Source organism: Sapajus apella, unplaced genomic scaffold (genome assembly GCF_009761245.1).
Source record: "Sapajus apella isolate SASKATOON/1434 unplaced genomic scaffold, GSC_monkey_1.0 scaffold6, whole genome shotgun sequence".
NCBI lineage: Eukaryota > Metazoa > Chordata > Mammalia > Primates > Cebidae > Sapajus > Sapajus apella.
In genome coordinates this window covers 49,701,505-49,727,146 of record NW_022436946.1, presented here as the reverse complement: position 1 = coordinate 49,727,146, position 25,642 = coordinate 49,701,505, and the positions used below count along the sequence as shown (strand labels likewise).

The window sequence follows — 25,642 nt, the reverse complement described above, 5'->3', positions numbered from 1 at the left end:
AATCTGAATTGATAACAAATTTTTTAAATAAAAAAAAAAGAAAGAAAGAAAAAGTAGGGAAGAGACTTCCTTATAAGAGAATGCCAGCTAACAGAAGAAATGACGGAATTAGGAAAATCACCATCCTATGTGGCAATTCTTGTATTTTTCTTGCAACATTCCTGCAAATTTGAAAACGTTCATATTCAAAGTTTTAAAAAATCAACAGAACCACATTGAAGTACAAAAAGTAAAATATCTAAGTGTAAGACACATAAGTGCATGTTTTGTGCTTGCAGATTTGTATAATTAATGCAGATCTGAAAATTATATTAGACTGGGCATGGTGGCTCAGGCCTGTAGTCCTAGCGCTTTGAGAATCTGAGGCAGGTGGATCACTTGAGGTCAGGAGTTCGAAACCAGACTGGGCAACATGGTGAAACCCCATCTCTACTAAAAATATAAAAATTAGCTGGGAGTAGTGGTGTGCATGCCCAGCTACTCAGGAGGCTGAGGCATGAGAATCGCTTGAACCTGGGAGGCAGAAGTTGCAGTGACCTGAAATCATGCCACTGCACTCCAGTCTAGGTGAGAGCAAGACTCTGTCAGAAAGAAAGAAAGAAAGAAAAGAAAGAAAAGAAAGAGAGAAAGAGAGAAAGAGAGAAAGAGAGAAAGAAAGAAAGAAAGAAAGAAAGAAAGAAAGAAAGAAGAAAGAAAGAAAGAAAGAAAGAAAGAGAAAGAAAGAAAAGAAAGAAAAGAAAGAAAGAAAAGGAAAGAAAAGAAAGAAGGAAAGAAGGAAGGAAGGAAGGAAGGAAACAAAGAAAGAAAGAAAGAAAAGAAAGAAAGGAAAGAAAAGAAAGAAAGAAAATTATATTATCAGTTCATGTTTAGTAACAATATGAAAACAAAGAACAATTCCTAACATTTACTGACATGGCTGATTATTCTTAGAATCAAAATTTTAGTTTGAAGTTTGACAAGAAATTCCAAAGTTGTGAAATGTTTTAGTTTTAACTAGATGCTCTTTTAAATTCCTTTCAGCCCTCAGATTTTTTTTTTTAACAGTGTCTCACTTTGTAGCCCAGGCTAACATGTAGTGGCACAATCTCGGCTTACTGCAACCTCTGCCTCCTAGGTTCAAGTGATTCTTGTGCCTTAGCCTCCCGAGAAGCTGAGATTACAGGCATCCACCACCACACCCGACTAATTTTTGTTCTTTTTTTTTCGTCGAGATGGGGTTCACCATGTTAGACAAGCTGGTCTCAAACTCCTGACCTCAAGTGATCTGCTCACCTCAGGCTCCCAAAGTGCTGGAATTATGGGTGTGAGCCACTGTGCCTGGCCAGCCCTCAGATTTTTATAATTCTTTACAATTCCATGTTTTTTTCACCTAATACTGACATACTGCCTTGCATTACTAATTAACTTTTAAATATATGGCTGATTGATGGAAACAGGGGAATGTCTTATTATTGCTTTTCCTGCCAAAGGGGTAGAGCAATGTTGTTCACAATAAAAATTCAAAACACATAAAATCTGCAAGATTAAATAGCAGAACTAGAAGAAGTTTAGCTTCTTGAGTTCTCAAGAAGAAACAAATTAAGACATCTGCCCCACTTCTGTAAACAGCATTAAAGGAGATGAATCGAAGTCGGGGTAGCCGTGTTCTAAGGAGCAGGAAGTGCTGGGATTACAGGCGTGAGCCACCGCGCCCAGCCTAAGATGTTTCTTTCATTAAGCAAATCTACGTCATAGAAAACAGTTTTAAATACTAACAACTTTTATCCTGTGCTGCAATATTTTTTATAAACCCTATTAACTGTTTTCCCCCCTTATTCCTAGTTTGCTTATTCTTTAAATGTTATTGGAATTTGTTGATATTAAGGAGCTGTTTTTAACTCCCAACTCCAGAATCCTGAGTTAAAGCAGAAAAGAACTAGGAAGATAAGTTTCTTCTCCTGTGCTCCAGATACTATAATAAATAAGAAATAAATCCCATACTGGAGCTTGGGGGCAAAGGCCAGCACAATCAATGAAGTGGGTCACTGAAGTACAAACATAAGGCATGGAAAAATAGAAAACAGGGAAGAGGCCAGGCAGTGTTAAAATGAATATAAAAGCAAATGAAAAAAGCCAGTTAGTAGTTAAGAAGCATTACACAAATAAGAGGAACCCTGACATGGATGCTGGCTGGATTTGCAGACAGAACAGTCTGCCTCTTGTTTATATCTGAGACTGTAAATAGAACCTAGAATAAGAAGGGTTCAGACTCTCCAGACTCTCATTATTGCTCTTGCCAATAGCTAGTTTCATGGTGATTTTTAAGAGATTTAAGATAAGAGAGTAATTAAATCCAAGCATTACTCAATTTTTCCAGGCTGTTAACTCTGATTTTACATTTACAAAACTCAGTCTCCAACAGGTTAAGTGATTTGCCCAAGGTCACAATGATAATCTTCTGATTATAAGTCCATTGTGATTTTACCACCTAAATTCTCTTCAGTGATTTATGTACAATGGAAAAATTACTAAAAGACAGGTCAAGATTCTTACAGATTTGGGTATATGTAGCCCTAAACAAATATGACTCCTCAAAAGTATCTCCTTAACTTTTTTTTGTTGTTGTTTCTTCCAAAACATGAAGCAGACTTAACATTCTTAATAAGTGTTGCCATAATATTTTTTAGGTTATTAACATGAAAACAGAATGGGTGAAAGAAATAACCTATAGGTAAAAACTATATATATTTTATATACTTATAAAATATATATATATATATATATACACACACACACACACACACGACTCCCATTGAGCCTGTTTTAAAAAACATTAGAAAATACATATATACACAGACACATAATTCACTTGGGAAAATACTCCCAGAAATTATATTTTAATCTTGCAAAGACACACACATTTTAAAAAACCATAATATGCAAATAATTTATGTATCTGTGGGCCACATTTATCCAACAGTTTTCAAAACATCTGGGATAGCATCCTAAAGTAAACAATGTTCACAAGACCATCTGGACAAAACTGCAGGCAAAATAAAGCATAAACATATGGAAAAACAGATTTTCCCCCTCCCTTCAGCAGTAAGGGATGACAAATGTCAAACCTAGATATATCCACGCTTCACTGTGCGATGCTTTTCAGCACCACCTGGCTCTCCATGCACAGCCACCAAATATGGACAGCACTGCCAGAAAGAACATATCCACAGGGCAATGGCAATAAAAAGTTTATTTCATGGTTAAATAGCCACTTCACACAAGTGGCAAGGAGCTGTTTGTTGACTTTTACATGTAAAAGTATGAGAAAATATTAAAAATTAACTGTGGCATTAAACAGATAAGATAATTTAACTAGAAAATACAATAACATTCTTTTTTTCTTTTTTTTTGTAGGGGGGTGAGGGGATGGAGTCTTGCTCTGTCTCCCAGGCTGGGGTGCAGTGGTGCGATCTCGGCTGCACTGCAACCTCCACCTCCCAGGTTCAAGTGATTCTTGTGCCTCAGTCTCCCAAGTAGTTGGAATTATAGGCACATGCCACCATGCCCGGTTAACTTTTTGTACTTTTAGTAGAGATGGGGTTTCACCACGTTGGCCAGGCTGGTCTCAGACTCCTGACCTCAAGTAATCCGCCTGCCTCAGCCTCCCAAAGCGCTGGGATTACAGGAGTGAGACACTGTGCCCAGCCAGCATAACATTCTCTAATAGCTATTTAAGTCTTTTATTTAAAATAAAAGTACAAGTTTTACATTTTACTAAGTAGCACATTTACAAAATGTAACAATTTAAATTGATTTATCAATGCGCTTTAAGTATCAGGCACTATATGAACCATTATAACTGTTTACACCTAATTTATTATTTATAACTGGAGTATAAAGAATTGATACATAGTGAACAGCAGAGACTTTAAATCTTAGTTTTTTTTTTTTTTTTTGAGACAGAATCTTGGTCTGTTGCCCAGACTGGAGTGCAGTGGCATGATCTCGGCTCATTGCAACCTCTGCCTCCTGGGTTCAAACAATTCTCCTGGCTCAGCCTCCTGAGTAGCTTGGACTGCAGGTGCGCACCACCATGCCCAGCTAATTTTTGTATTTTTAGTAGAGACAGGGTTTCACCATATTGGCCAAGCTGGTCTTGAACTCCTGACCTCAAGTGATCTGCCAACCTTGGCCTCCCAAAGTACTGGGATTACAGGCATGAGCCACCAAGGCTGGTCAAGCTTTAGACGTATGATAACTGTAATATCTCAGTAAAACATTTATATTTTTTATATAAACAAGTATATATGTTGTACATGTGTTCACTAAGAAGCTGTCAACTAAGAGTTTATGCTTCTAGTTTAAAACAGGAATGTCTGAATCAGTCTCAATTATTTGACATACATGCAGATATGTATGTTTTAATAGAAAGTAATTATAGCTTCTACTGAAGAATTATTTTGTTTTGTTTTCAGAGACAACAAATTTTTTCTTTCTCAATCGGGCAATGGAAACATTTTAGATCATATTTAAAACTCTCCTCCTCCTTTATAAACACAGAACCAAATACACTAAGAATGAACTTCAAGATGTTTTTAAGTATGGTATAAGAGGACAAAGCTGCTATGACAATGAAGACAAACTATACAATATTTTTATTATCATTTCCTTTGTTCTGCTAAAGTTCTACCCACTCCTACAAAAAATGGTGTGCACAGTCAGAAAGAGTAATCACAGAGTTTCCAGGCTAGGTTATTTTATTAAAAGGGATTTATCTCACCTTGGGAAATACAAACTAATAAAAAATAAAAGCAATTTAATTTACTCTACTTACCACTTCTATAGTACTAACTCCATCATCATTTACATAAAAAGATAATGTAGACCTAGATTGCAAAGAACATTGTGAGCACACTTCTGGCACTTTTAAGTTTTTAAAGCTCTTGTACCTCTCTGTAGTTTACCTTTAAGCCTATAATCTGAGTCCTCAAAAAGTAGCTGATTGAGTAGGACTGATAGGTTTTGTATATGCCTCAAGTCTTGTAAGACAAAACTGGCTGAAATATCAGCAAAACAAAAATAAAACAGTTTGTCTAAGAACTTTTTTTTTTTTTTGAGACGGAGTCTCGCTCTTGTTACCCAGGCTGGAGTGCAATGGCGCGATCTCGGCTCACCGCAACCTCCACCTCCTGGGTTCAGGCAATTCTCCTGCCTCAGCCTCCTGAGTAGCTGGGATTACAGGCACGTGCCACCATGCCCAGCTAATTTTTTTGTATTTTTAGTAGAGACGGGGTTTCACCATGTTCACCAGGATGGTCTCGATCTCTTGACCTCGTGATCCACCCGCCTCGGCCTCCCAAAGTGCTGGGATTACAGGCTTGAGCCACCGCGCCCGGCCCTGTCTAAGAACTTTAAAAAAAAAAAATCTTAAGATACTGATCTCAAATTTTTCTAGCATAAAAATGACTTCAACACTTAGAATCCTATAATTATCTTTTTAAAAACGGAGTTCAAGGCCGGGTGTAGTGGCTCATGCCTCCAATCCCAGCACTTTGAGAGGCCAACGTGGAAGGATCATTTAAGGTCAGGAGTTCAAGACCAGCCTGGCCAATATGGTGAAACCCTGTCTCTACTAAAAATATAAAAATTAGCTGGGCATGGTGATGTGCACCTGCAGTCCAAACTACTTAGGAGGCTGAGCCAGGAGGATCGTTTGAACCCAAAAAGAAGAGGTTGCAGTGAGCCAAGATCATGCCACTGCACTCCAGAACGGGCAACAGAGCGAGACTCCGTTTCAAAAAAAAAAAAAAAAAAACAGAGTTCAAGGATATTAAATCATAAACATAAAAAAACTAAAGTACCAGCAAATTTTAGGTGAATATCTTTTGAATCTTGGAGAGCAAAAAAGACTTTCAAAGCATAACCCCAAAGGCTAAAAACAGAAAAGACTAATGACCTGGCAACAATGACATTAAAAACATTATGGCGAAACAAAACTGAACAATACACCAAGTTAAATGTAGAAATATGGGCACTGTTGTCAAGTATACTTGTACCCTTTGTACAAGCTTTCTGGAGGGCAGTTTTACAACAGTAATCAAAATGTATACTTTAGTCAAGATATTACAAAAAAATTTAACCTACAAAATAAAAGACCAAATATACAAAGATACAGCTTTATCACAGGAGAAAACTGAAAACAACCAATAGTGGGTTCGTTGTGAAGCCCTATTAAATTGGTGCCTTTCTTTTTCCAAAGGTATATTTGTGAATTGCCTTGGTTAAACCAAAAGTGGGAACACTGGTTCTTCCCTTTCTTCCCATAGGCGAGGGCGAAGTAAACTTATTTTGCAGCTAGTTTCAGAGCATATCTCCCTTAAATTATCAGCTCTGATAACTGTCCCTATTTTAGAACTGAAGCACTTCAAAGATGAAACTGAGGCATACTGCTGGTTAGTGTTGAGGGAAGATTTAAACCTGGGCAATGTAGCTTCAGAATTCATGCACTTAAACATTATCTACTGCCTTTTATAATAAAGATGATAACATTTATAAGTGTGATAGTAGTTTAAGACACTAACAAAATGCCAGTGGTGATATGAATAGAAACGCCATTACTCTTAGCGGCATGTAATCAATTGCTGGATATGTTTTGTGTTTGGATTTATAGCTTTTTTAGTCATAGTTTGTAGCAGTCCTCCTCAAATGATTCCTTAGAAAATTAGGCCCTAACATCCTAGGTACCCACTGTATGCAATTAACGTCTCCTCATGTATCTGGAATGGTACTAGTTATGTGACATCTTTGGGACAGTCACTCTAATACAGTGTTTTGTAGTTTAGATGAGAAATCCCAAATTAAAAACCCTATAGGTAAAAATAAATTGTTTTTAAAATGTCATTATCTTTTTGAGCCTAGTGCCTTGTATACACTGAAACAACTATTTTTACTACTTATTTTTGAAAATGCAAATTTCTTAGGAACATGACTGTCATTTTAGATAACTGTATTACCTCTGAAGAAAAAAACCGACAAAAATAAATAGAAATAGGGTCACACTACGTTGTCCATGCTAGTCTTGAACTCCTGGCCTCAAGCAATCTTCCCACCACAGCTTCCCAAAGTGCTGGAATTACGAGCATGAGCCACTGTGCCCAGCATGTATCACCTCTTTTAAGTATTAAATAGCAATCAAATTGTTAATGAAACAGGTCATAATATCCTCAGATGAAGTTTCAGATCCCAAACATACCACTGCTTACTTTATTAAAAATATTAAAAAGATACAGCAAACTCATACTTCATAAAAACCCATATAATTCATGTCTATTGTATACCAGGAGCATAAGCTTAATAAATTCAGCAGAATATAGTATTTTGTCTTCTCTTTCATCTTGTTAAAAATGGCATCCTACCAGTATTAAAATTATGAGCCAAATGTATTGGTTTAGAAAAGAACATGGGGATTTTCAGTCATCTATTTCACAAAAACCAATATTCAACTATATTATTTCACCAGGAATTCCTATATTCCCTAAGTATTTGTACAACACCTCACGACATTTAAAAGATTAAAGTGAAAAATCTCACGAGCCTTTCAGAGGACACTGGCCTAATTAAAAAAACATTTTTTTTTCAAGCAGGTTTTAGGTTCACAGCAAAACCGAGCATACGTTAATGGGGATTTTCCATATCCCCCCACCCCAACACATGCACAGCTTCCCCGATTATCAACATCCCCCACCAGAATGGTTCACTTGTTATAACTGATGAACCTGCACTGACACATCATTATCACCTAAAGTGCATAGTTTACATCAGGGTTGATTCTTGGCAGTGTATGTTCTATGGATTTGGACAGATGCATAATGACATGGATCCAGCATTATAGTATCATGCAGAGTAGTTTTACTACCCTAAAAAATCCTCTGTGCTTTGCCTATTCAGCCCTTTTTCTTCTCAAACCCTTGCAACCAATGTTTTTTTACTGTCTCCAAAGTTTTCTGGTCTACTTTTTAATAAAACCTATTTCTGGGTGGGATTCACAAAAATGCTTATTTGCCCGTTTTCAATCTTGCATTATATATGACCTTTTTATTACATGTATGGGGACAGGGGAGGTAGAGGGAGTTTTGTTTCTATAAGCAAATCCTAACATTAGATGTGAAAACTAAACAGCTGTAAGCATTCTTCTGGGAACCTGAGCTGGGGTTTATCTCAACTGCTTAATGCAATTACCTAAACCAGTCATGTAGTATTAATATAATCTGCCCATTTCTACAGCTGAAAAGAAGTTTAATCTTTAAAGAGTGAGTAAAAAGAGACAACTTGCTGCCCCACAATTCCCGTAGCTTCGAACCAAATAATAATTAGCTTGCCAGTTTATTCTCAAAATCCACTAACTCCCAGTTAACCATTAGCCTTAGAAATCTTTAGTTATATGTTAAATTGATATTAACATAATAAATGGGCAGTTATACATATAAAAGACATTCCTACCTGTCTCCATACAAGTCAGACCAACAGATCTAAGATACAAAATCACTGATCATCCACTTCTCTACTTAAAACTTAACAGTAGTTCCTCACTGCCCTCAGAACAAACTCTGTCTGTATAAGGCCCTTAAATATCTGTTCTTACTTACCTCAAGTCTCACCTATCATCATCTTCCACAATCACAAAACTCAACTTTTCAGCTCTCAAGACTTCCCTAAACCTATCTAGCTCTCATCAATGAGCTATTTTCTTCGCCTGGAACACACAATCCATTCCTTTTTTGCCCAGAGAACTTCTAGATATCATTCCGCTCTCATCTAAATTGGAATATTCCTCTAAATAGAATTGACCGTGCTCCTCCAGTCTATGTTAGATACTATTCCAAAGTGTTCTCACGGTCCCTGGTCCTTGCTCCATCACAGCACTATTTAAACAAGCGAGTATAACTAAGTACAATTTGTCTGTATCCCTCAATAGACCAAAAGATCAGTAATGACATGAACTAGGAAGTAGATCTGTCTCATTCATGACTGCATCTCCCAACACCTAACACATCATCTGACACAAAACAGAAACTCAAAGATATTAAAAGACTGAATAATTTTGATATTAATATTCAGGATTTGGGAGCTTAAAGTACAAAGCTTATCTAGCTACTTAGTAAAAACTGGTCACATTCTATTTGATTTAATTCAGCAAGTATTTACTGTCTACCCACATAAGAATCAAAAAGAATATAACCCACAGTCCATTATTCAAGGAGCTTACAGTCTTAGAAGAGAAAATAAGACAAGTACAAACATAAAAATGAAACATCAAAAATGGTGTTATTAGATTGTAAAGTGTGCTGCACAGACACTGAGTGCCAAAAGAGAGATAAGCATTGGGAAAACATCCTAGAAATAGAATTTGAGCTGAGCCTTAATGGATAAGTAAGGCTACAGGCAGAAAATATAAAGACAAATGTGCCACAGTTCAGCACTTCTCAAAGTGGGTCGGAAGACAACTTCCTCCTTTCAGAGGTACTTAAGGTAAAAAGTATTTTCATAATAAGCCCAAGATTTTATTTGTTTTTTTAAATTCATTCTCAATTATACAATGCTGTTTTCCAGAGGCTATAAGGCATGTGATATCACAAAAGATTAAACGCAGAAGCAGATATGAGAATCCAGGGGCTTTCTACTAAGCCAAACGCTTAAGAGATTTGTTTAAATGTAAGACAATGCCACTCATTAAACTTCTGTTTTGAAAAAGTTATCTTTCCTAAAAATGTGATTTGTGTTAACATGGCATAGTATTTATTACTTTTTTTAATTTTTAGAGACAAGTCTCGATATGTTGCCCAGGCTGGTCTCAAACTCCTGGACTCAAGTGATCTGCCCGCCTCAGCCTCCCAAAGTGCTCTGATAACAGGCATTTCTACAGCTGAAGAGAAGTTTAATCTTTAAAGATCAAGTAAAAAGGGACAACTTGCTGCCCCACAATTCCCCTAGCTTGGAACCACATAATAATTAGCTTGCCAGTTTATATACTATCTAATTTTAGGATAATGATGCCTAAAAGTAAAAGAAGAAAAGAACAAAAGAATTAATGATATGCTTTAAAGAGAGAGAAAGAAAAAGAGTTTCTGGTCATGCATAACTTCAAAATGTGTTTAAGGTACAGACACAGGCTTTCTTCCAATGATTATTTTTACTTAGTGCAAAATATAAAAAGAATCTTCTAAAATCATACCCTCTCACCCAAATACAATACATACAGTTTCATATTCATTTTGAATTATCATATGTAGGTGTTTTCATATTGCTATAGTCTTCACAATTACCATTAAAATTACTACAAAATCATATCCAGCATTCTTACAAACCTCAATAACTTTCATATTTGATTTTCCAAATATCTTATAAAAATATACTGAAGCCACATACAAGGCACAGTATGGCAGACTATTATATCCAAAAACTTATTCAAGAATGCCAAGGAATATTATTTTAAATCAAACTTGCCTGAGAGATCCTGTAGTTTAACCCACAAGGATAATGACATTTTGCCCTAGAACTGCCCAAAGCTTTAAACTAACTACGTATTTCCCAAACTTTGAAAGCTCCACCCACTCTCAAACTACCTCAAGAGCACGTTCCCTACCACTCCAGGTGCTATTCATGGTTCCATAAACTCAATTAAGGCTTATATTGGTGCTTCCCACCAGGTGAAATGATTTCTTCTCTCATCTTCACCTGCCCAGGGTTCATCCTTTAAGCATCAGCTTGAAAGCCAGCTCATCCACGATTCCTTTTTAGTTCCTACAGCTGAACATTATATACCTCCTTGAATATTTGAAGGACTTTGATTGTTACTTAAAACAGAAATCTTTTAACATTTACTTGTATTATTATTACTTTTTAATCTTACATCTTCTTTCAGATCTTTAGCCTCTTAAAGATTTTAGGGACTGTCTTACCAATCTCTATTCCCTCAAGCACCTTGGAAATACAGACAAAATACAAAGGAAAAAATGAGGCTTGGATAAAAAGTAATCTGCCTGGGGTCACACATCTAGTAGTGACAGAGTCAAATTTGAATGCCAGACCCCCTGACTCAAAGACATGTACCACCTTTTTTTTTTTTTTTTTTTTTGAGACAGAGTCTCACTCATGCTGGTGTGCAGTGGTGTGATCTCAGCTCACTGCAGCCTCTCCTCCCAGGTTTAAGTGACTCTCATGCCTCCCCCTCCTGAGTAGCTGGGATTACAGAAATGTGCCACCACGCTCAGCTAATTTTTGTATTTTTAGTAGAGACAGGGTTTCACCATGTTGGCCAGGGTCTCACTTCCTGGCCTCATGTGATCTGCCCATCTTGGCCTCCCAAAGTGCTGGGATTACAAAGTGCTGCCACCATGCCCAATCTCAAAGTTACATACTTTCCATCATACTGTAATTCCATGCTCCCTTCCTAGCATCTTTCTTGTAATAATTATTCAAGAAATCTGTAAAATTGAATGAAAATCATACTAGTTTTGTACTTAAATTTAGGGAACCTCTAAGGTAAAAAAAAATCCAGAGAAAATAATTCCTAAACTTGCACTTTCATCATCCATGGCATCATATCTCTGCCTATCTTCTATTATGGCTAACAAAACTTAATGCACAGTTTTCAGCAGACAGCATTATGATCAACTTCAGTTCCAGTAGTATTACATGTCTTTCACTGCCATATTTTCCTGGTTCTTTGAGAATTGGAGCTATGACTCATATGCCTGGTGCAGAATAGAATTCAATAAATGTTTGATGAATAAATAAATAAATAAGTGATCAAATTAATCATTTCTTTTGCTGTCCAAGAGCCTGAGTTTACCTTCTCTGGTTACTCCTCCAGAGGAACCATTACTGTCTCATTAGGTCAATGGCTAATAAAAACATCTGTACACTGGGCTATAGAAAACAATATATTGTTGTTTACAACTGTATTTTTATATAACTTTTCAGTTTCTGATGCCGCTTACTAAGCAGTTTAACTCACTTCAAAGGCAACTCATAATTATCTTGTCCATTCACCCAGCTGTCCAAAAAAAATCCTGAGATTTAATACTTGATTACTCCCACTCTCCCTCCCTCACTGCAATGTAATCCACTCACTCTTCATGAAAGTATCAACCAGCCTCTCACCTGCCCAACCACGATCACCTCCTTAACGCTCTTCATGATCTCCCCAACCCCATGCTTAACTACCTACAATCTATGTGCCGCATAAGTTATCTTTATTAAAAATAAAAAGAAGAAATTACTGTGACACCCCCCTGCCTAAAACAGTTTAGTAACTTCCATTACACTTCCAAAAAAATAAAAATTCCTTACCGTGGAATTCATTACAGTATCCTTCATGACCTGCTCATCTACCTCGTCACTTCATCTCTTTCCACTCTCTTCTAACAAACCACACTTCTGCAATATTAGCCTCTCTTGATCACTGTGACTACTATATTATTACCTAGCACTGTAATCTGTTCCTTTCTTTTGCAGCACTTACCAGAAGTCATTATATATTTGCATTTTTTGCTTGTTGCTCCCACTATAATCTAAACACCTAGAAGGCAAGTTAAAACTATTTTTGTTTTACTATAATACTACTCGTTAAATAAAAATTAATACCTGGCATGTGGGAAGCACTTACTATTTTTGAATGAAGAAACTGCTATCCTGTACATTCTTAACATACATTATATATTACTTATTTGTTAGGTAACAAAGCATACAATAACAAAATACATAATATGTAATATATTACTATTGTATAATATAGGATCTGGCTGACTTTTCTCCCCAGGTTCCTGGGAAATACCCTCTAAATCTCCAGAATTTCCAGAGGGACAAGAGTGTCTGTTATTCATGATGGGTCCCTCAGGCCATATTTGATAGCTTATGTCGACAAAGTGACTAACTGTGGGCCATATGGGGGCTGGCCCTCCCAGAAAGACCAACCAAGTGATTAGAGTGTTGGGGGCTTGGAGGCTGAGTTAAATTAATATGGCCAATGATTCAATCAATCATGCCTACACAATGAAACCCCAATAAAAACTCTCCACACGAAAGCTCCAGTGAACTTTCTTGGTTACCAATACTCTGTGCATATTAGTGCACACCAATGTATGGGCTGGGGAGGGTGAGGGGAGTGTCCTCACTCCCTGCGAAGTAGACACAGAGGCTTCATATTTGGGACCTTCCCCAGACTTTGCCCTATGCGGCTCTTCCTTTGGCTGTTTTGTATTCTTTTTTGCTGTATTAAAACTATAATTGTTAGTACAGGGCTTTCGTGAGTTCTCTGACTCATTCTAGCAAATTATAATTGAACCTGAAGAAATGGCAAGAACCTCCAAATTTGTAGACAGTTGGTCAGAAATTCGGTGGCCTAGGAACCCTCGAGCTTGCAGCTGGTATCTGAAGTGAGGGCAGTCTTGTGGGCAACTGTGCCCTTAGCCTGTGAAGGCTGGTCCAACTCCCAGTAGTTAGTGTCAGAACTGCACTGCAGTTATGTTACAAATAACAGACACCATTTCATAAATATGTGTCAAGTACTAGCATGGTTTGGATCTGTGTCCCCACCCAAATCTCATGTCCAGTTGTAATCCCCAATGTTGGAGGAGGGGCCTGGTGGGAGGTGACTGGATCATGGGAGTGGGTTTCTCAAAAATGGTTTAGCATCATTCCTTTGGTGCTGTTCAGGTGATAGTGAGTGAGTTCTCACAAGATCTAGTTGTTCAAATGTGTGTACTACTTTCCCCTCTCTCTTTTCCTCCTGTTCTACCATGTAAGACATGCCTGCTTCCCCTTTATCTTCTACCATGATTGAAAGTTTCCTGAGACCTCCCTAGAAGCTGAGCAGATGTCAGCAGCACGCTTCCTGCATAGCATGCAGCGCCATGAGCCAATTAAACCTCTTTTCTTTATAAATTACCCAAACTCGGGTATTTCTTTATAGCAACGTGAGAAAAGACTGATACAGGTACTACGCAAGTATTTTTATATGAATTTCTAAACCTTTAAAATATATTATCTCAGCCAGGCGCAGTGGCTCAAGCTTGTAATCTTAGCACTTTGGAAGGCCAAGGAAGGCGGATCACAAGGTCAGGAGTCCGAGACCAGCCTAGCCAACATGGCGAAACGCTGTCTCTACTAAAAATACAAAAAATTAGCCGGGTGTGGTGGTGGGCACCTGTAATCCTGGCTACTCAGGAGGCTGAGGCAGGAGAATTGCTTGAACTTGGGAGGCGGAGATTGTAGTGAGCTGCGACCACACCACAGCACTCCAGCCTGGGCAACAGAGCAAGACTCTGTCTCAAAAAAAAAAAAAAAAAAAAAAAAAAAAAAAAAAAAAAAAAATCTAGGCCTCATAGTAACTCCATAAAATAGAATTATAATCCTCATTTTATAAATAGGAACACTAAGCAGTAAAAATGACCATGGCCAGTAAGTGGGGGAGCCTAAATTCAAACTTATTAGGACCGACTTCAAAGCCCATGATCTAGACATGACATACTTCATTTTCTCAAATTGCTTATATAAACATATAACAAGGTTGCCACCTAAGAATGCATGATACTCATAATATCTTTATTCAAATTATTGACTGGATTGTCACAGTGAAATCTAAAGTATTCTTTATGAATTTATAAACTCCTTATATGAAATATTGTATTTTAACACAAATTCCTTTAGTAATTGCTTAACTTACTTTTTTGTATTTTAGAAGCATGTTTCTGTAGAAAATCAACTATCTGAGCCAAAACCTTCTTATTACAATGTGTTGATAATTTTTCATCACATTCATAACACCTGAAAAAATATAAAAATTATGAAAATATCCTCAAAAATTCTGCATATCAGGTAACAAATTTGGTATTTAGTTACTTTTGTCTTTAAATACATGGGACGGAACACAAAGGGGAAGGCACAGGGTAAGACTAGAGAAATAAGCAGGGGACAATTCATACAGATCCTCACAGTTGAAAGTTTTGGCAGTTGATCTTAGGTGTAATGAAATGCCATGAGAGATTTTTTAAGCAGGGCCATGATATGATCCAGCTTACACTTTATTTATTTTTTATTTTTGAGACAGAGTCTCGCTCTGTTGCCCAGGCTGGAGCGCAGTGGAGTGATCTTGGCTCACTGCAGCCTCTGCCTCCAGGGTTCAAGTAATTCTCCTGCCTCAGCCACCCAATAGCTAGGATTACAGGCATGTGCCACCAGGCAAAGCTAATTTTTGTATTTTTATTAGAGACAGAGTTTCAACACATTGGTCAGGCTGGTCTCGAATGCCTGACCTTAAGTGATCCACCCGCCTCAGCTTCCCAAAGTGCTGGGATTATAGGTGCAAGCCACCATGACCAGCCCCAACTTACACTTTAAAAACATCACTCTAGCTAATGTGATAAACTACACTGGAGGAATTGGAGGGCATTAGGAATAGAAACCGATTAGCATAGTAGCAGAGGATCTGGAGAGAAATGGACATTCATTATATGCGTTTTCAGGTAAAAACAATAACAAATTAGATATGAAAGAAGAAGGACACAGCAATGTCAAAATAACTGCCATGGGTAGGGAGAAGTGAGTGAGACAATGTCAGCGATTCTCAATGTCAGCGTTAAGAATCACTGACATTCTCAACGAGGAGTGATTTTGCCACCTAGGGGACATTTGACATTTTTGGTTCTGACAACTGTTGAGAGGAGAGCAGACCACTACTGGCATTTAAGTAGGTAGAGGCCAGGGATGCTGGTAAACACCCAATAATGTACAGGACAGCACAAGGAATTCATTATAAAGAATTAGCAGTCCAAATGCCAACAGTATTGAGATCAAGAAATCCTGGTGTAGATGAAACAAGACTTGCTGTGAGTTGATGTTTAAAGCTGAAAAAAAAAAACAACTAAAGCTGGTTGATGGGTATGGGAAAATTCATTATACCATTGTATCTACTTTTGTTAATAGGCTAAAAAATAAAATAAGATAAAAAAGGGGAAGGAAATAACTGCCTGGGTTCTAGCTTGATTACTTACAAAGATGGGTAAGACTCAAAGAGATAGCTGTTCTGTTTTGTTTGGTGCTTATTTGGAAGTAGAGAGTTAGGAAAGGTATTTTCAAAAGCACATTCCATTTGAGAAAACTACCCATAATTAAGTTTACTCATTAGTATATTATGTTAATTTGTTTCTTCTGTATATTATAATTACCTTTCTGTTTCTTTTATCTTCATGAGATCCAGTGATCATTTAAGAACATGTGTTGGAAAGTATTCAAAGTGTTTTATGAACATAATCCATTATGGCTGGGTGTGGTGGCTCACACCTATAACCCCAGCACTTTGGAAGGCCAAGGCGGGAGGATCACTTGAAGTTGGGAGTTCAAGACCAGCCTGGCCAACATGGTGAAACACCATCTCTACTAAAAACATATAAATTAGCAGGACATGGTGGTGGGCACCTGCAATCCCAGCTACCCTCAACCCAGGAGGCAGATGTTATAGTAAGCCAAGATCGCGCAACTGCATTCCAGCCAGGGTGACAAAGTGAGACTCAATCTCCAAAAAAAAAAAAAAAAAACGCCCCATAATGCATTACATCAATGCCAACTTACATGTTCACAATCTTCTTACCTACCTTTTTCTAATTCAGTAGTTCTTAAACTGTGGTCCCCATACCAGCAGCATTGGCAACACTTAGGAGCTTGTTAGATGCAAATTCTCTGGCCCCTTATCTCTCACCCCAGAACTACTAAATTAGAATTTCTAAGACCAAGATGCTGCAATCTGTCCTAACAAGGTCTCCCTGAGATTCTGATGCACCAGAGTTTGAGACCACTAAAGTGAAATCCTTATTGAACCACCTACAGCAACATTGCTCTTTCTCGTGCTTCCAATACATCATTTACATATTAAATTTCCTCTGTCCCTTTCCTCATTCTCCCCAATAATAGTACTTGGGACTCACAACAACAAAGAAAAACACAAATGCACCAGGCATCCTACCCTTATGGCTGTATTAAAGATACCACTTCTGTGAGCCAAAATATCCTTATATTAATTTTAGACAAAATATTTTTACTTTAAAGAAAATTTGAGGACTCCTGAAAATTCATTCAAGGAACCCTTAGGAGTCTATAGAGTCAAGTTGGAAAATTATTGTAAAACCCAGAGGAAGCATTTCAACATAATATCTATTTATACCACCAAAACAGTATGATATACTGATCAGAAACTGGAAAATCAAAAAACTTGCTTTTTTTTTTCTTATTTTTGAAATGTAGTGTCACTCTATCACGCAGGCTGGAGTGCAGTGGCAACCTCTGTCTTCAGGGTGCAAGCAATTCTCCTGCCTCAATTTCCCGAATAGCTGGGACTACAGGCACGCGCCACCAAATGCCCAGCTAATTTTTGTTATCTTTCGTAGAGATGGGTTTCACCATATTGGCCAGGCTGGTCTCAAACTCCCGACCCTCAAGTGATCTGCCCACCTTGGCCTCCCAAAGTGCTGAGATTACGAGCCACCAACGCCCCCAAAAAAAACTTGTTTTAGTACCTGGATTTTTACTTCATAAACATAAAAAGGTAAATACTACATAGAAACATAACATAAGAAACTGGACTAGGTTCTCAACCAGGATTAAATAGCAGAACCACCTGAGAAGTTTTTATGAGCTACTTAATACCCAGCTTTCCTTCTCCCTGCAAAAATGACCTACTTGAAGTATCTTCCTTCTCTACAACTATAGGATTCTGTATTAGCAAGTTCACTACCAAAAAAAAAACATCAACTAAAAAGAATTTTTCTTTATATTAAAAGGAAAATGTTAGAGAAAAGTAGAGAGGCTGGGCACGTGGCTCACGCCTATAATCCTAGCACCTTGGGAGGCCGAGGAGGGCAGATTGCCTGAGCTCAGGAGTTCAAGACCAGCCTGGGCAACACAGTGAAACCTTGTCTCTACTAAAATACAAAAAAATCAGCCAGTCCTGGTGGCATGTGCCTGTGTCCCAGCTCCTCAGGAGGCTGAGGCAGGAGAAATGCTTGAACCCGGGAGGCAGAGGTTGCAGTGAGCTGAGATTACACCACTGCACTCCAGTCTGGGTGACAGAGTGAGAATCCATCTCCAGAGAAAAAAAGAAAGAAAGAAAAGTAGATCGTTAAAATTTTTCCAACTTAAATTTTATATTCATGGATAATGCTAATTTTCTTGAAGCAGCCCATAGATTGTGTTCAGGCTATAAAAACATAAGCTGATAGAACATCTTTAAATATTTTACCTTAAAAGCTTAAAGAAAAAAAAAAATTGGGGGGGTGTTAGTGGTCACAAGAACTAACAAAATTTAACTTACCATATAATCCACGTGCTCAGACTAATTATAATACAATGGGGCTCTGTTCCGGAACTCTTGAAGTGCTTCAGTGAATGTTGGCTCTCTGAGTTTTTTCCACATCCCTAAAGATGAACAGAAAGCTATTTTGTATGATTTACAAATGTTTGTTTCAAATTAATCAAAAATTATACTCATACTTATACTGAAAAGTTTTGCTTTGTTTTTAATTTCAGGCCAGAGGAGAAAGTTTAAGAAAAGCAAATTAAATATAATTTCTTGAATACCGGCTAACAGGCTTTTCCATATATAGTATTTACCTAAAACAATCATGGGCAAAGTTAATTTCTCCATCATTTAAAAATGTACACACTCTGTCTTGCACACCGTGGAACACCCAGCATCCTGGCAGGCCAGTGGTGCCCTCCTGCAAACACACATTTCCCAATCCTGTACACAACTCCACCCCAACCCACTGAGAACTAGTGAGACACAGACCAATCACAGTGATTTCCCTCACTAGGTAAGTGAAGAAATAAGATGCAATTCTGGTTAATGCAACACAAAGGGAAGTCAAATCTGCTGAATCTTTCCAGGAAGTTTTTAAGAGAAGATGGCACAGAAGAAAATAGAATAAACCTCAGTTTTTAATGTTCTTTCCATTAAATTAACTAATCCTGAAGTGGCCTTACTTCTGGACATTTTGTGTAAGATAATGAAGATTCCTCTTATTTTTTTTAAAGTATGTACTTTTCATTAGAAAATTCCTTTATCATAGATATCAATAACTTTGAAACTTTAAGATTTTAAATTATTTTGCAAAAGAAGCAGAATAATCCTTTTTGAAAGAGAAAAAAAGTAATCTGAAAGGTGGATCCATTTCCTAAGTAAATACAAAAGGTAAAGGTCCAGATATGGCAACTACTGCAAACAGGTTGAATTCCTTCTCCAAGTATTTGGAAACCACACGATTACTCTCTGAACATAGCATACCTTTTAATTTACCTTAACAATCATTTTAAAATTCATTCTTGGAAAATTTCTATCTAAATTAGGATAAGTTTATCTTAAGTCCTATACATGACCAATAGTTCAACTCACAATAAGCATTTAAGAAAAATATTTCAAACAAACTCACGTAACAGTAACACTTTTCTTACCTGGAAGCCACACTTGAGGCACAACCAAATATCAGAAGGAAGTACTGGCTGCCCATCACAGAATCTTCTTTCTTTTAAACATTCTGAGCAAACCGACCACAGATTCTCAGCTATTGCTCTCTTCACGTGATTCACACTGATAGCATGACTTACATGTTGGCAAGTTAAACCCACTGAATAAGATAAAACAAAATCTGAACATGTTCTTTGCTACACCAAAGTGCTACCATTACTAAGCAAATCTCACCAGTGTTAAATGCTGTTAACTAAAAAGCACAGAGATTCAACACACAAAATAACCCAGAAAATATATGCTATGTAATTCCATTTATATAATGTTCATGAAATAACATAATTATAGAATGAGAGAAGAGATTCGTGGTTGTAAGGGGCAATGAATGCAAGGCAGAGGGTGTGGCTGTAAATCGACAGCATATAGGGTGGTGATGATATAGTCAAGTATTTTGATTGGTGGTGGTTATACAATGGTATACATGTACTAAAACTGAACGATATTTCAGGATAGTCAGTTTGCTGCATTGAAGGAAGTCTGAATTATCTCTTTAAATATCATTAGGACTTTACCTGATTTCCCTAATTTATTACAGTTTAAATTTTTGAACTAATTTTAGATTCACAGGAAGGTACAAAGAAATATACAAGAAGGTCTCATTCATCCTGCACTGAGTCTCCCCTGATGATAATGTTTTGCATTGCTATAGTAAAATATCAAAACCAGGAAGCTGATGTTGGCACAATCCTTAGAACTTCTTCAGATTTCACATGACATAGGCACTCATCTGTGAGTATATGTGTGTCTATAGCTGTATGCAACTATGCACACCTAAAATGGAAATAATATATTAAAAATATCTCTTTAAATGGAGAGAACTGGCAAGAAAGTGAGGAAAATCCTCAGAAGCCCAAAGCAAAAGCATGAGGCTAAATAGAAACCCAAGCCCTGAGGCCAGCAGCTCCCAAAAGCCATCTGCTAAGCTCTGGTGGCTTGGTGACATGGTCTTAATAGGCCATGACAAAGAGACCAAAAAAAAAAAAAAAAAGCCAATCTAAGTTACTTCATAGTATACATCAAATAAAATCCTAATAATAATCCCAACGGGATTTTTTGGAACTAGACAAGCTGATTCTAATGCTTACGTAGAAAACAGTAAAAATAAAGAGCAATAGATTTCTTAATTAAAAACATACACAGTCAACCCTCAGATACTTGAGGTGGGACGGCGGGGGATAGGGGGTGTTGGTTCTAGGACCTCCTCACATATACCCCAAACAATGCATACTCAAGTCCCACAGTGGGTCCTGTGGCATTTGCATTTAAGAAATCAGCCTGCCGAGTATGCAGTTTTCACGCATCCCAAGAATACTGTATTAACCATCTATGTTTGGTTGAAAACAATTTGTGTACAAGCAGATCCTCCGAGTTCAAACCCATGTTGTTCAAGGGTCAACTGTAATGTTATTTCTTCTTCTCAACACTATTTGGGATGCCAAATATCACAATTTACCAGCAATATCATCTGAAGAGTCTTCATCGTGAGGTACAGCAGGCCTTTTACTTCTTTTGCCTTTCTCAGGTAAAGCTTTAGTTGGATCTTTCACCCGCATCTGTTATTTACTGAAGGGATTGAGGGGAAAAAAATTCATATTTTAGTCTTCAAAATTAAAATTTCTTATTCTATTTAATGCATATCAAAACTGAAATGACTTCAATTTTAATTGGTCTGGGAAATCAACAAAGGAAGAAGAGGGGAACATCAGCTGAAATCAAATAAATCTTTGTTAAATCAGTATACACATGTGATAGTCCATTGACTTTTGCCAACTATACAGTTATGGACTAAATGTTTGTGTCCCCACCCAGAATTCCTATGTTGAAATCTAATCCCCAAAGTGATGGTACTTGGAAGTGAAGCCATTGAGAGGTAATTAGGTTATGTACATGGAGCCCTCATGAATGTGACTGGCCTCTTATTACAAGAAAGCTACCTTTGTATCCACAAGAGGATATAGAGAGAAGATGGCCATCTACAAACCAGGAAGAGGGCCCTTATCAGATACTAGATTTGCCAACACCTTGGACTTCCCAGCTTTCAGTACAGTGAGAAATAAGTCTGTGTTGTTTAAACCACCCAGTCTATGGTAATTTGTTATAGCAGGCCGAACCAAGACACAGCCCTTAAATATATGATGTCCAGGTGAATGACCAAAACTAAAGTTTTCATCAACAAAGCAGGTGTTGCTTCTGGATAATGAGTTCTCCTTGCCCTTTCTTTCCTTCTACTAGCAAGAAAATGGTAGGAGCTGAATGAGCCACACTGGATCAAGGACAGAAGCTGTAAGCCAAGCATGGTAAAGCCACTCTACCTGTACTGTATGACCAGCACTGGAGTATTAAGAGAAAATTAAATTTCTATCTTTTTTTTTGAGACAGAATCTTGCTCTGTCACCAGGCTGGAGTGCAGTGGCGTGTACTTCTCGGCTTACTTCAATCTCCGCCTCCCAAGTTCAAGTGATTCTCCTGCTTCAACCTCCCAAGTAGCTGGGATTACAGATGTGCATCACCATACCCAGTTAATTTTTGTATTTTTGGTAGAGATGACGTTTCACTATGTTGGCCAGGATGGTCTTGATCTCCTGACCTCGTTCGTGATCTACCTGCCTCAGTCTCCTAAAGTATTGGGATTACAGGCATGAGCCATTGGGCCCAGCCAAATTTCTGTCTTTTTAAACTACATTTCGGGGGTTTTTTCACTCTAACTTTTTATTATGAAAAAATTTAAACATTTATAAAAGTTAAAAGAACAGTATAATGAACACTCAGACAGTATTTAGATTCCACACTTATTATTATTTTTTGAGACAGGGTCTCACTCCAACTGCCCAGGCTAGAGTGCAGTGGCCTTATTCTAGCTCACCACAACTTCGACTTCCCCAGGCTCAGGTGATTCTCCCACCTCAGCCTCTCAAGTAGCTGGGAGTATATGTGTACACCACCACAACCAGACAATTTATTTGTATTTTTTTCTTCTTTTTCTTCTAGAAATTGTATAGTTTTGCATTCTTAGTGTAAGGATTATTTGTATTTTTTTAGTAGAGATGGGGTTTCCCCATGTTGCCCAGGGTGGTCTCAAACTCCTGGGCTCAAGCAATCCACCTGCCTTGGCTTCCCGAAGTGCTGGGATTACAGGTATGAGCCATGGTGCCCCACCAATTTCATACCTATTAACAATTTGCTATGTTTTTTTTTTTTTTTTTGAAGTGAAAGGTCTCACATATTTATTACTGAACCCAGGCAACCAAAACCTTGTTTGTTTGTTTTTTAACATGAATAATGGAAGCACTGTGCATTGTACTAATGCCTTCATAACAGATACAGAAAGGAAACTGTTCAAACTTCTCCAGATGGCGGTGACATTTTTCAGCTTGATTTGGTAACACGACTGTGACCTACAGACAGCATAAATATGTGTGCCATCACATGTGTAATTTCTTACAGACCAAGTTTGGTTCTTCTCCAATGTCTCCTTTTGGAGTTGTACCTGATTTTATTACCAGTTTTCATCCGAATCCACTGGGGAATGGGACGATTTTGCTTTTGTTTCTTGGCCAGGAATCGCTTAATCCTGAAAGTCTTGTGAGAAGACATGGCGAGAAACGGAGTAATGCACACACCACGATGGCAGAGAAAGGAAGAGAGCGCTATGTTTGTTTTTATCTAAATATCAATATGTATGTATAGTCACATATGTGTTTATGAGTATATATATTTTCTTTTTTTGTTGAACTATTTGAAAGTAAGTTGTAGAGATCTTGACAGTTCAGCCCTAAATACTTCAACATGTATTTCTTAAAAATAAACACATTCTCCTATATAATAACATAATCATATCTAAGAAAATTAATAATTCTCTAATATCATCTCATATCCCATCATATTCTAATTTCCTTAGTTGACCCCAAATTGTCCTCTAAAGCTGGTTTGTTAAAAAAGATTTGATCAAGGTTTGTACTTTATATTGGTTATGTCTCTTTACTATCTTTTAATCTATTAATAGAACAGTTCTTCCAACCTTTTATTTGCCTAAGACTTTAGCTTTTTAAAGAGATCAGGCCAGTGCATAAGTCACCTTGACGGTCTTGTCAAAATATAAGTTCTGACTGAACAAGTCTGGCACAAGACCTGAGAGTCTACCTATCTGAAAAGCTTCTAACTGAAGCCACTGCTGGGGGCCCAGAGTTCTCTTTTAACAGCAAAGTTGTATAATGTCCCACACTGAATTTGTCTCTTTCTTAATGGTGCTAATTTACCTCTATCCCTTATATTTCTTAAAAATTCAGTTAATTCTAAAAGATTTTAGATACAAGCTAAACATTTTTAAAACCATTATATTTTGGAGTCTCTGTTAGAGCAGCTTAGCCTACCTATTACTCTCCTGCCTGGTGGCTAAGCAATATCGCAGTTTTCGTGGTTGCTTACTTACTTTTCAGTGATCAAGGTAATGAATCCTTCAATTCGGTACTAAATTCCAAATCTTGATTTATTCATTCCATATTTCAAAATAAGGGAGCTTTCAAGTTTACCATTAAGTCCAATAGTCATCACTACTGAAGTGAATTGCAATAAATTAAGGGCTTCAGGGTTAGGAACATGTATAAAGCCTCTGACTTCCTTGAGCACTTCATCTCTACCTTCTCCCTCCAAACTTCCTCATCTATACACCCCTACAGTTCCACCTTAAAAATCACTAATTTGGCCAGGCTCAGTGGCTCACACCTGTAATCCAAGCACTTTGGAGGCCAAGGCGGGCGGATCACCTGAGGTTGGGAGTTCAAGACCAGCCTGACCAACATGGTGAAACCCCGTCTTTATTAAAAAAAAAAAAAAAAAATCACGTATTTAAGTTTCCCCTTCTCTGATCGCAACTTCCCAGTTCTTCCAGCTTGCCTGATCGGCCACTTATATTCTCCTATAGTGTCCAGGGTGACAAGAGGCTGCATCTCAACAAGTCTCCCCACCATCCTCACAGCAGGGTAGGGTATGGAGAAGGGAAATGGCGAATGGAGAGCTGCTTCCTAAAGCTTCACCCGGAAGCCGTATCTGCTCATATTTTACAGACCAAAGCAAGTCACATGGCACATTTGACTTCAAGTAGACATGGAGAGGGGCTGCCCACGTACAAAGAATGCAACATTACATGTACCCAAAAAGAGGTGAACCAGAATACTTGTGCACAGCCTTAAGGATGACATCATCTTTCTGGCAGAATCCAATCCAAGGTGAACCCAATTAACCATTTTCTCCATGTTGGGAGAAAGTCTCATAAGAAAGCAGACTAGGTCCATTATTATTCACAATACCTTTTGATCAACTTACATACTATCCATGAAGCCATTTCAAATCTTCACTTTCCTTAAACCTCCAACTCCTCCATCTCCCCACTCACTTATCAAAAACTGATCTAGTCTTTTACTAAGGGAAAAGAGATATAAGCAGATGGCAAATTTGATCTTTCTCCCCCCAAATTTACAAACCTACCTTCATCAATTTAAATTAGATGTCCTTAAAAGAGATAGGTATAACTAACAAAGGGAAAATGGCCTATGAGAAAACTGGTTATATTTTTCCACTATGGTACAGATAAACTCTTGATAACGGTGAGCATTAACACAGATGTTAGCAAAATAATAAACAAAACCAGGCATTCGACCTACATACTGTAAGCAACCTGTGCCTTTTTTCAAAAACACTGAACACAAAACACTGTACCAAAAAAAACTTGGTAATGTAGAGGCAATTTTTGATGATTTTTCTGCCATATGTAATATGTCTAAATAGACAGACTCATTTGGTACAGTAACACGATTCAACAACCATTTGTCTATAGTTTTCCAATTTCCATTTGAGGCAAAAAGACAAAATTAAAAGTCCAATTATTAAAGCTTCTAATACTTTTTATTATCAAAATTGTGTCTCGGCACTGTAGACTAGGAAGGTGAGGGATGAGAAAGTACTTAATGAGTACAATGTACATCATTCAGGCGATGGTTACACTAAAAGCTCAGTACCACTAGGCAATACATCCTTGTAACAAAACTGTACTTACACCTCTGATTTTTACACAAATTTAAAAAACTGTGC

General features: G+C 37.6%; 2 protein-coding genes across 8 annotated transcripts in view; both read right to left on the bottom strand.

The window, feature by feature from the left end:
- Positions 1 to 25,642, bottom strand: part of USP45 (ubiquitin specific peptidase 45) — a 75,962-nt gene that overhangs the window by 48,940 nt on the left and 1,380 nt on the right. For 6 of the 7 annotated variants that reach the window (XR_004267935.1, XM_032275188.1, XM_032275191.1 and 3 more), the window contains exons 2-5: positions 21,009 to 21,118; positions 19,483 to 19,655; positions 18,344 to 18,447; positions 14,705 to 14,805 (exon numbers count right to left, since the gene is read on the bottom strand). Coding sequence is in view for 5 of the 7 variants with exons in the window: in XM_032275188.1 (XP_032131079.1) it covers positions 14,705 to 14,805; positions 18,344 to 18,447; positions 19,483 to 19,655; positions 21,009 to 21,108 (478 nt within the window). In the remaining 2 variants the exon portion in view is untranslated. Of the gene's footprint in view, positions 1 to 14,704; positions 14,806 to 18,343; positions 18,448 to 19,482; positions 19,656 to 21,008; positions 21,968 to 25,642 lie in introns of those variants that run through there. The other variant, XM_032275190.1, reaches the window with a different exon arrangement.
- LOC116549557 (60S ribosomal protein L39) lies at positions 22,857 to 23,199 on the bottom strand. Its single transcript, XM_032275204.1, has one exon. It carries the CDS (start codon positions 23,147 to 23,149, stop codon positions 22,994 to 22,996), a length of 156 nt encoding a protein of 51 aa, XP_032131095.1. The 5' UTR covers positions 23,150 to 23,199; the 3' UTR covers positions 22,857 to 22,993.